Source organism: Zonotrichia leucophrys, chromosome 10 (assembly GCF_028769735.1).
Source record: "Zonotrichia leucophrys gambelii isolate GWCS_2022_RI chromosome 10, RI_Zleu_2.0, whole genome shotgun sequence".
NCBI lineage: Eukaryota > Metazoa > Chordata > Aves > Passeriformes > Passerellidae > Zonotrichia > Zonotrichia leucophrys.
Window position 1 is genome coordinate 8,907,783 of NC_088180.1, and position 12,075 is coordinate 8,919,857.

Genomic DNA, 12,075 nt, shown 5'->3' on the forward strand with positions numbered 1-12,075 from the left:
TTCTTTGGTCTGGAACAAGTGCAGGCAAAATGGTCAGCTTTCAGTATGACTGAATGCAGCCCCTTAATTTGTGTACATGAGATTTGAATTTTCTTCAAAACAGGTTTCATGTGATGTTTGTGTGCTCTAGGCTTTATTACAACCATTCTTCCCCTGAATAATCCATAAGTGAGGAGGTGCATAGGAGCCGGGGGCTGGTTCAGCTGGTTTTCAGGGTCATTTTCACAACCAATCTGCAAGGAAGAAATCTCCTGGCCTTGGGTAAGGAACCTCAAACCCTGAGAGGTGTCCCTGCTCACGGGGAGAGTGCCCTGGAGTGCAGTCAGGGGCAGTTTAGAGGGAGCTTGTGTTGGACTCATCCGAAGCTGTGTCTTTAGCGGAATGTCTGTCTGTCCTGAGGAGCTCCTGGGAAGCTGGAGGGGAGATCTCTGCCCTGCAGGGCCCAGAGGCAGCAGAGGCGGCTCACAAAGGCTCCCAGGGCTATGGAGTGCAGTGTTTGGCTCACAGTGAATTACAGAAGGGACCCCTGTGCACTGCTGCTCTCTGGGCCCCCCTCCTCCTCTGGGGGTGTCCTGGGGGTGTTTCTGGCCCAGCTCTGGGTCAGGCCTCTGCCTCTTTTGGGGACAAACATCTCATTTTCCTAAGCAGTCAAGTGCATCTCTCACATTCCCCGCAAAAATCACTCTTCTCCTTTTGTCCACATCAGACTGATAGAATAGCAGTAAAAATTCCAAATGAAAGCCAAAGTGGAAAGAGTTAACAGTATGGATATTTTTCTCCTATTAGTCTGCCTACATAGGTTCAAGTCTTGAGACTATTGTAGACCACACTTGTTAATTCAAGAAGCACTGCCTATTTTGAAGAAGGGGACAGTGTGTTCTTGTCACAGGCAGAGACTGCTGTAATGGTGAATTATAGGAACAGGTCATGCATGCACTGTCTAAAACTAAATCTCTATTTATTAAGTGCCTGAGCATCTACACTTTCAGCTTGTTAGCTGGTCAACTTGTTTTCATTTTATTCCTTCTCCTGAACTGGCATTTCAGCTGGTGAGAAAAAGAAAGAGGTGTGTGATGATTTTTGTCCTTGATGTGCAAGAACTAGTGAGGACTGTCTTAGATTTTCTGTCTTTGTCCGTGGGCATCAGAATAATTTGAGAGCAACACTTTGGAGAGTGGAGAAAGGTGCTTTGAGAGACAATCTGTTCTCTTGTCATGGAAAAAATGCGCAAGATGTTCAGAGCAGTTCAGGATGAGTCTTCAGATTGTTATAGGATTCTTTGTCAGTTAAACACTTTTTTTCTCCTTGTTTTTTTAAGCTCTGCTGTCACAGGGATGTCTTTGTAAGTCTCATGCAGTGTTCTTTTATGTCTGCAATAAAGGTGACACAAACTTGAAAACTTGCAAATACTTCCCCTGTTTTTCCCCCTCACTTACCATCTATTGCTGCCACATTTAGAAAATGCTCCAATATCCATTTACTTTTTCTAAGCAAATTTCTGTTATTTGGCAGTTACAGTGGGAACCTGAATCCACTGTCATTGTATCACATCAAATTCTTTTTAATGCTTACTTGGGTATATTGGGATGATTCAGGCATCCTTTTATTTAACAAGTGGGGATACTTTCCATGGGAAGTCCAAAACAAACATGCTGAACTTTTGCTGAAATGGAAGTGCAGCCAAAACTCTCAGCCAAAGCATCCCTGCTTGGAGAGCAAGAGCATCTGCAGTGCTGAAGGTGCTGCAGGCGTTTTCTCAGTGGAATTAAAGCACTGAATGCAGTACTAAAGTTTAGCTTGGAAAGAAGTTACGAGGCCATCAGGTTAAAATTCTGCTCACTACTTCTGTTCTGAATCCTCTAATCTGCTTCCTCAAGTGCTGTTAGTGATATCAATTTCTCTGTTAAGGCAGGTTTGGCTGCAGAGTCTCTGAAGTGAAGAGGCTCCAGAGAGGCCTCTCTGCACCTGCTTTGCACAATGCACAGTGTGCTCCTGTAGGCACAGCAGGTTTGCAAAAACATTTTCTGTGCACTGGGCTTGTGGTTTATACAGAAGAGTTTTTCAGTGTTTTAGGACTATATCATTTTGCTTGTATATCAGACCAAATTATGAAGTATTTTGGGGCTCTTCAGATTCTCATAAAGTGTTGTGGTTTTTTAATTTATGCTGTTTTGTTAAATAAGAGTAACATATATTTTGAAATGGTTTAAGGAGGAAAAACACTGCATAACCATTAATAAATCCAACCTGAAGCGGTGTAGGATTTCGGGTTGAAAATGCTCCTTTAAGATAATTCCCTCTGTGTTCAAAAATATTCTTTTAACCTCCTGTATTATTATGACTCCACCTTGTAAAAACTGCAAGTCAGTTTTGTAGATATATATGTTTTATATTTAGGCCCTCTCATGTAAGATTTTGATGGAATATTATATTTTCATGCTGCACAACACAGTGTGACAATTGTAACCATCTGCAGAGGAAGCTGTGGGCACAGAGTTACCTGTGGCTGTGTAGCAAAACAGCCAAAATTGCTCTTTGGTTGTGAGCCCAGAATTCATGACCCAGAATGTATGGGAAATGCTGTGATCTCAAAAATTATCTATAAAGCTTTATGTAAGTATGCTTAGTCCAAGTCATTCCTGATAAGTTCTGAAACACAAACAAAGCTGAATGTAGCATGACCTGCACAGGTAAGAATTATCTGTAATTATGTTTATCATAATTATAAGCCAGCCATACAGTGAAATGTTTACTTGTCCATTGCAAAATTGCTCACAGTTATTGGGGTGTGCACACAAGTAAAACACAATGTATTTTCTAAAAACCTACTTGTAAAAAGATAAACTCAAGCTGAAGAAGCAGTACTGAAATTTATTCACCTGAAGACACCTGTTTGCTGAAGATTATGTCTAAGAGAGCAGCATAAGGGAAATGGTGCAAAATCCTCTTCAGTGTTTGGTGGAATCCAGTCAATTTTAATACCTGAAATGTTCAGAATTATTAGGGATTCTGATTTAAGCCTTTTTAAATAGTCTCAAAGCAGCACTGCACAGGGCAGTACTCTCAGTATTAGCTAAGCTAACTCTGAAGGAAATACCTTGGCAGCAGAATGGTTGTGTTACTTCAGTCTCTGCCTGTGATAATTCCCTCTGTTCCCAGTAAATGTTCTCAGATGGAAATTCCTCTGCTGTGCTTGGGTGACTGAAACCACTGGCTGGTGAGGGTAATCAAGAGGAAATCTCCTGGTCTGTATTTTCTTAATGGCTTAGATTGTGTTTCTAGGCTCAGGAGATGCCAGGTCCAGTAGATATTCCATAAAACTAAATAAATAATTGATCCAAGGCTTGAGTGATAAGCAGTAAAAATCAGGTTAGAGTATTCTAGATTACAACTATTCTTTCTTTAATGAACAACCAAACCCATCATAATGGCTTTGCTTCACATAAATATTTATGTATCAAATCATCCTCACCTCTGCTTGCCAGACTCTGTACATATCTGTAATAAATCCCAATCTAATTCTGCAACACATAAATTACAATCCCCCATGCATATGAGCAAGAATTCTAAAGTTAGTATCTAAACATTTTAAAATTATAAACATATAAATTTAGGTGGCTTTGTGTAGTCACTTAAATATGCAAGGACACTTATCAGCACCCAAATTACATCAAAAGTAGAATATTAAAAAAAAAAATTTTGAGGATTAGCCACAATCAGTTTGCATCTCATCTCTTCTGTAGAGTAATATAAAGTGGTGTATCACTCTGGGAGGATCAGGTTTTTTGTTTGGTGGTTTAGTTTATTTTCCTTAGTAGCTGATCTGGTTGGAGAAATGCTGCAGTTCTTCCTCACTGCTGCACTTCCCCTGCCTAGCAGCTTAAGCACAGATTTCCAGCTTTCCCACCTGAAGAAATGTATTATCATATTTAATTGCATTGCTATTAAACCTACCCTAACATTAGTTACAAACTGTACATACAGATCACAAATACATGGCATGCACTAAGTGTTGTGCCCATCTATGTCATTATTCCATTTACCCTCCTCCTTACAGAGGCCCCCTGCACTCACAGGGAATGCAGTGCTGTGGCATCCAGCCATTCACGTTCAAAAACCTGATAAAATGACTCTTTTCTCAAAAGTCTTTCTGACTTGAGCTGCTTGTTTAGAAAATTATTAAATTTTTTGGAGCTGTGGTATTTCTAGTCCTTTTGTGGTATCTTGAGATGTTTCACTGTGGAGACAAGGAGCACAGATGCAGACAGTCTGAGAGGCCTCTTCCCAGACAGGGAATGTGCCAAATTGCTGCCTGACGTGGGTGCAGCTCCAGTGCCTGCAAGGGAACTGAGTATTCTGCCAGAGTGCCCCCTCCATCCTGTGCTCCCAGAACAATCTGAGTGTTGTGGCACAGCCATGTGCCATTCCAGATCTGCACAGAGCTGCACATTTTCTGCTCTGCAAATCAAGGCATACGCAGCTCTGAAACAAGGGGAAAGCACCCCTTCCTTCAGCTGGAAAAACCCAAGTGCCTTCCACACTTTCTCCCTGAATAGGGCAAAATACTCAAAATACAGTTTGATGTCTGTACCTTCTATTATTGCATGTGCAGCTTTTCTGAAAATTGCGCTTCTAGAGAATTTATACTTAGAAAACCATATTTCAAATCCAATCTAATAAGAAAAAATGTATATTTTATCTCCTGTTTCTTGCCTTGGTTCCCTTTTCTGCTGTGTCTTGAGATTATGGAGTCACTGGAATAGAGAGAGTCTTTTAGGAAATGTGTCTGAATAAGGTTTGTGTCAGTATCAGACTTTCCCTGGGTGGTAATACTTCTGTGAATATAATTAATTTTCTGTAACTCTAGACATTTAGGTCCAAACCTGTCTTCTGGCCCTGCTTTGTCAGTGGTAGAGGAAAATCAGTCATTTCTAGGAGTGACTCTCAGATCTGTGTCTGCTCACCAAGATCCCAAATCTGTCTGTAAGAGGCACTGAGGTGTCAGGGATAAGCTCATTAAAGGCTCCTCTCTAGTTAATCCAGTGTATATGATTTTAATCCTGATTTTGGGTGAATAGATAGTTGGCAATTATTTGGTTACTGATGGAAGCTTTAACTCTTCTAGCTGAAGATCCAATTCTAGATTATTGCTAGATTTTAAAGATGAAATTTGCAGATGGATTTAAATTGCTTTAATATGGCTGGGTTTTATGTCACTCTAACACATGGTTTTACTGTTAATTGTCTTTGCTACCTCACTGTGTCTTTAAAATTGTAATGGGTTTTCCTATCAGGACCTCAAAAAATGTCCCATGATTTTGATATGAGTGGGCAAATAGTGCCTATAAAAATCTACCTAATACAGAGCAGTTTTCTTGTGAGTGTTCTGAGATGACACTGCTGTTCTCATTTATAAATTATCCCAGTGCAGTTGGTCCATTTATTTTTCAGCTGTGTTTGTGGCTATGACTGTGTTCAGTTTTCTGAAAGTCAGAGATACCAGTAGTAAATTCATTATTTGACATTTCTTCTCTGACATATTAAACAGTGCTGTTATATAGTGCTATTTCTTTCTCTTGGCTTTATAAATAGTCTTAAAATGTATATTTATGGTTTGTATAGTTCTATATCAAATTAATGTCTTAAAAGTACTCAAATAGGCAAAATTATATTTAATCCCCTGTGAAACACAGTGGTAAGTATGAATGACAAAAAGTTGAGGAGAATAAAGCTGGAATACTGCTCGTATTCAATATTTCCTGGCTGAACATTGCCAGGAGCTGCAGAGAGTGGATTGTGACAGAGCTGGTTAAAGCTGTGGGCAGGAGTAGCTTTAAGGTGGTGAGTGCCATGCACGGTGAAATGATGTGGAGAGAGGTTTTGGAAGCAAAGAGGCAATCATAATTCTGCTCTATTTTAAATCCAGCTATTTTATTTCTCCCAGTCTGTTATACCTGGGCACAGAGACATCCACTCCTGCTCCTTGGACAGACCTCTTGAAAGTGGATGGTGTCAGAGAGTTTCCAGCATGCAAACTTCAATTTTTATTGTGTTGTTGGAATACCCTTACCAAAAAACGTTCTTTGTTGCTTTGTATCTCAACATGGATATAACATAATTTTGATTATTTGTTTGATACTGGATATTTAATATTTAATTCCTGACTGTGTTTCAGGGTAGTTGAGGAGTGTCCTGGACCTTTGCTTCCTTACTGAACTGCAGGGTTCTCTGCAAAAACAAGGACTATTTTCAGGGATAACTATCTGAATTTCTACAGTTCTTCTCATTGTTTTCAGATTTCAGTGGTGGTACAAAGATGTGATGGATCTTTTAAGTCACTTCCTGTTTGTCATGTGTTTTGATCAGTTGCTTTACCCCCATAATTTGGATTATGAATGGGTTGTTGTAGCCATGGTGTCTGAATTGTTCTCTTTCTTTGCTCCTTAAGTCATCTTTGTCTGTGATGCAGCTTTGATTTTTTTCTAATGTGTGTTGGAGGAATTCTGAGCAGTGTTCTGGGAAAATAGTCTTTAGCTGCCAGTGCCCAGATGAAGCATCTCAAAGGCATCTTCCTCCAATTTATTGAATGTGCATTCAAAGACAATGAGACATTCTGCTGATGCCACTGAATAGTACTCTTTGTGCTGCAGCTCTTGCAGATATTTATGGGTTTTATTTTGAACTTCAAACACCAACTTGACCTACCTATTAAGAAACATTTTCACTGAGTCCTAATTTATGATTTATAATAAATCCAGATATTCCAAATTAACAGCTGGCATATTCTTTCCTCTGGATAGATTTGCTTATTCTATAATTGATAATGTTGATAATGAATGTATCAAACATCTGGTGTATTGCAACTCTGTACTAACTAGGAGTTTCCTGAAATCAGAAGTAGTTTTCAAGGTATTTGTGGCTGATTCCTCGAGGAGCTTTATGTATTTGTGCCACTGAAAAGCACAATACAAGATTTAAGGGTTGGGGTATTACTCCATCTTTTCCACACCTCTGATACAAAATCATGAGACTTATAGTATTTTCTTTGTATTTTTATCTTCTCCCAGTAATTTTTTTCCTTAAAAAGCAAGCCTGTATCCAGTATGCCATAATCTGTGTGGAATGTATGTGCAGAAAAGGAGTAGGAGGCATTATGGTGTGTGTGCCTGATAGAAGCCTGAATTAATTCTGTGGGGTGAGGCTGATCACACAACTTAGTGTGGTCTGGATCACTAAATCTGCTGTTGTGCCTGACCTACAACTGTGCAAAGGCATTCCAAACCTACATGCTCCGGTTTGTCTGAACATGAATATGCCAGGACCTAATATGAATTTCAAAATCAAGCCTCTTTTTGCATATAGTCAGAAACCTTTTGATATTTTAAAGCTAATTCTTTGCTGTAGAAGCAATGTGCCAATATTTATTTCATATTATTATAAGTTTTATATTATTTCAGTGCCAATATTAAAGTGTAACTGTGGTTTGGATGGACAGGCTCTGCTCAGCTGCTGGTGCATGCCATGGTTTGAGCAATGGGAGCAGGGATGAAGAGAAGGAGCATTTACAGCCCTGCCTGGGGATTCCTGCCTGAGCACATCCCTGCTGAACACATGGCTGCAGCACTCACCAGGGCCAGCTGTGGCAATGGAAAGCACAAGAAATTTACTGGAAAGCCTTAACTGTTCATCAGTTTGACAGTCCAAAGAATGATCTTCCTCCTTCTGCTTTGTAGGTTTGGAATATATAGTAGCTTTGGAGTGGTAAAATTAATATGTCAAACCTCTGGTGCATTTCTCGAGAAGAAGGGAGATCCAATAAAATCTGTCACTTATCATGGCAGGTTATGAAAGCTTTAAAAGATCATTTTTTCACTTTAACTAGGTCAGGAAAAGAGATTATCTTCTTTCTGATAGCATTCATAAGGACTATAATCTGTCTGATCTTGTCATGGCATGATCAGAGGCAGTTTAACTGTCTCATAAGAGCATTGTCCTCAGCTCCTTGGTCCTTCTTCCAGCATTATCTACCCAAGTGAAATAATGTTCCAATCTCCAATGTGCTTTATCACTGGGGCAGCTGCCAAAATAGATGAGATTTTAGTAATAACAACTTCTACAAAGTAAAACATCAGTGGGAGCATTAGTTAAGTGTGACACCATCTGAATACATTGTCAGCTTGAGGATAATCAAGGAATATTTTTTATTATACACATAGTGAGTAATTTGGATACAAAAATACCTCTTGTGGGAATGCTATGTTTTATTTTCTGGGAATTAATTTCAGCTCTGCAAAGTTGGAATTCTAAAAGGAAGAAGCAAGGTGTTGCTCTGCAGTTTGCATATTGGTAGCTTCTATTTGGTTCCAGTGCTGCTTGGGCAGATTTATGTGACCCTTGCATGCCCTGTCAGTTATGATGCACAGTTAGGATGGGCTTTAGAGACACAGGCTCTGAAATGCCAGGAAATAATTGAAGTGCTGCTTGCTGGCATTCTACCTAACTGAGAAAATGATGGATCTAGGGGATAACACTTTTCTCACATGGGTTTAAATTGCTACTGAGCAAATTTTTCTGGTTTTTGAGTAAGAAAATAGCAGTAAAGTTTCTAGAATTTACCAACAGCATTCCCAAGCCTCCATTCTGTTTTGCTGATCACCATTGGGGAACATTGGTTTTTGTCACTGTGAGGGAACAGAGGCATTGAGCATGAAGTGCATGCTCAAGGCAGCTGGTAACAAATGCTGTATGGATGAACCAAAATCTCAGCAGTGTCGCACAGAGACAAGAGATCCAGAAGGAGACACAGGATTATCAGGCACTAGCAGAGGATAACATGGAGACATTTGAATGAGCTGCTGCTCATATGGGCTGGGGGAACACTCAGTGGAAGGCAGGGACAGGAATGTCCACAGCCCAGTCAGCTGCTCCTGCCACTGGAGTAGCTAAAGGATTCTCAGTGCAGTCTGGGAACCTCTTTGCCATGAAATTGAGCTGTCAGCTGATTCCTGACTTTCAAAAACAGGGCAGTTTCTCACCAGAGGTGTACCTGTGTGTCCTGGCAAGCCCAGGGCAGGTCTGCACACACTGCCATAAACCTCTGGTATATTGGGGCCTGGGGAAGGACTCTGCCACTCTGCCATCCCAGCAGGTTCCTGACTGCAGCCTTGGATAGGTTGTCTGTGCTGATCCAATGGCCCATTTCTTAAATGAACAATGTTCAGTTGCTTTTTGCTTGTAATGGAGAGAAAACCTTGCAGAATTAGGCAGATGGGAAAACAAGGGTGCTGAGAGTGCTGTCTTGCTTTTGTTATTCTCCAAATTGTAGCTCATAATTATTATACTCTTTTTTTTTTTTACTCAATCATTGCTCTTTGAAATGGACAATAAAAATGAAGAATAGCTGTTAGTTGTGCTGTATGGTCTCTGAGGTGCAGTTCTATTTGTTCTTGGACAGAAAGTTTTAGCTTGCTGGTGTGATAGATTCTTACTCATTTTGTTATGTCTATGAATTATAAACTAAGTTTGCTCAAGACAAGTCTTCTGGGAAATTCTATGCAAGGTCTTATTTCTTTCTCTTCTTTCTCCTTTACAAGTGTAATACTATAAGCAAAACTCAAATATGCACTTCTATGCTAAGCTAGGACATCAACTGCAGAGTCTCCTGGTTTTGGCTGGGATAAAATGATTTGTTTTCCTGGCAGCTGGTGCAGTGCTGCACTTTGGAGTTGTGGGAATAACGCTGACAGCACAGTGACACCTTGGCTGGTGCTGAGAGTGCTCACCTGCAGCCAGGGCTGGTCAGAGCCTCTGAGCAGGTGCACAGGGAGCTGGGAGGGAGCACAGCCAGGACAGCTGAGCCCACCTGGCCAGGGCATTTTCCACACCCAGGAATGTCCTGCTTGGTGTGGCTATATTGGGGGAAGCAATTATTCTTGTGACCCTCACTGACATCAGAAAGGTTATTCACATTTACGGAGGACTTTGTGATACCTTCAGAATAGTTTGCCAAGGTCCAAAGCCTCAAATGATTTTTCAGCAAGTGTTTGCTCATTTGGTTTTGTAATTATTCCTTAGACAATCTTAGAGTAGGTTTGGACTAGATACAAGGAAGAAATATTTTGCAGTAAGTGTGGTGAAACACTGACATGGGTTGTCCAGAGAGGTGCTCCATCCTGGAAATGTTCAAGGCCAGGCTGGATGGGCTCTCAGGAACCAGGTCTGTTTGATGGTGTGCCTGCTCACTGCAGAGGGGCTGACTTTTAAATGTGCTTTTCAGCCCAAACTACTTTGTTTCTGTGCTGATAAGCCTTATGTGTTTGGGTGCCTGGTGATTTTCTTCTGTCTCATCTGCCATCATGGGATGAGATGGAATGATTGGTCTCTCTTTCATCTTGTTTGACCTATACCTGTGGCAGTTTCATAAGAAAACTCTCTGATGCAATGCCTGAGGACCCCAGCACTTTTTGCAGTAATTTTTTATTTTAGAGAGATGAGAAATTTAATATGATGGAGTTGTTTTCCTATCTCTGCTTCTCTACTGTGCTTAGGCAGCTGTAGCAGAACTGAGTGTATTAAGCTCAGATTTGGTTTGACCCAATAGTTCATCTGTCAATGTACTGTGGGATTAGCATGAATTACAGGTCAATGGTGTAGTTAGAATGGAGACAAAATTTATGTGATCAGTTGCAGCAGAGAATTGTCACTGTGACAAAGGATGAAAGCCTTCTTTTGTAGGAAACTTGGCATTCAAAAGCTGGGAGTTTCTTGAGGTCGGTTTGAAATGATATCAATGTAAGAAAGTGCATGGCTTTGATTTGAAATGTCAACTTTAAAAATAACTTTTTTGAAAAGTGTTTTTGAGTTCAAGAGCTTTTACATTCTTCATGAAGTCTTGGTATTCAGTAAGATTCTGCTATATGCTCTAATTCATTTTCTTATCTTGGCTATGAATTAACTGATAACAAAATTTGCTATATGAAAGGTATCCCATGTCAGAGAAGGTTTAGCAATAGTGATTTGGGAAAGGTCTGTGCTTGAATTAACTGATAACAAAATTTGCTATATGAAAGATATCCCATGTGACAGAAGGTTTAGCAGTAGTGATTTGGGAAAATTCTGTGCTTGAATATCTAAAGCAACAGGTCGATTATTGTAAGTGAATGACACATGGTATTCATAAGAGAGCTCAGTGATGCTGTGAACTGCAGGACCTGTGTCACGGATCAGTGTGATGAGAGAATCTGTCTAACGGGGGGATTTTTATTATGCAGACTCACTGCTTGACGCCTGGAAAAACCCATGCACAGCATCAGCACGTTTGGGTCACACGCTGTGCCAGGCTGATCCCCCTCTGGCAGTGTCCGGGGGCAGTCCCCGTCCTGCCCGGTTCAGCGGGGCCAGTGCCCAGCCCAGCCCCGCCGTGCCCCCGCACTCGCGGGCCGTGCCCATAAATGCGGAGCGCTGCGGGCGCGGCGGGGCGATGGAGGCGGCGGGCGGGCGGGCGCTGCTGGCCGCCGTGGGGCTGCTGTCGGCGCTGAGCGCCGCGGGCACGCTGTTCCTGCTGGCGCAGTGGCGGGAGCTGGGCGCGGCGCTGCGGGAGCTGGAGGCGGCGGCGGGGAACGGCTCCGTGCGGGGGCTGCCCCCCGCGCCCGCTCCCGCCGCCCGCACCAAGCGCAGCCGCCGCGGGGAGCGCGCCCGCGCACACGTGCGCGCCGACAGCGACGAGATGATGATGATGCTCACCTACTCCATGGTGCCGGTACGGCCCCGCCGGGGCTGCCAGCGGGCCGGGGGTGGGACCGCCGCGCTTGGCCCAACTGGGGCGGGCACTCACCTGGAGAGAGCGCGGGGCTCTGCGCCGCTGCCTGCTCTGGGAATGCCGGGCTCGGCTCGCAGGGTACCACCCAACTTTGCAAACCAGACCTACACAAAGAGAGGGAGGTTGGGTGTGAAGGGTGTTCGCAGGGGTCTGAGGATGAGACTCTATGTTTCAGAAGGCTTGATTTATTATTTTTTTATATATATGATATTAAAACTCTACTAAAAGAACAGAAGAAAATATTTCGTCAGACGGCT

At 42.1% G+C, this 12,075-nt stretch overlaps 1 protein-coding gene across 6 annotated transcripts in view; it reads left to right on the plus strand.

The window, feature by feature from the left end:
* GLDN (gliomedin) overlaps window positions 1–12,075 on the plus strand; it is a 94,186-nt gene that overhangs the window by 66,128 nt on the left and 15,983 nt on the right. The window contains exon 1 of one of the 6 annotated variants that reach the window (XM_064721759.1): window positions 11,454–11,758. The exons of 3 other annotated variants lie outside the window; for them this stretch is intronic. In XM_064721759.1, the coding sequence (XP_064577829.1) occupies window positions 11,480–11,758 (279 nt within the window). In that variant the 5' untranslated portion in view covers window positions 11,454–11,479. Of the gene's footprint in view, window positions 1–11,453; window positions 11,759–12,075 lie in introns of those variants that run through there. 2 more of the 6 variants (XM_064721761.1, XM_064721760.1) reach the window with 2 other exon arrangements.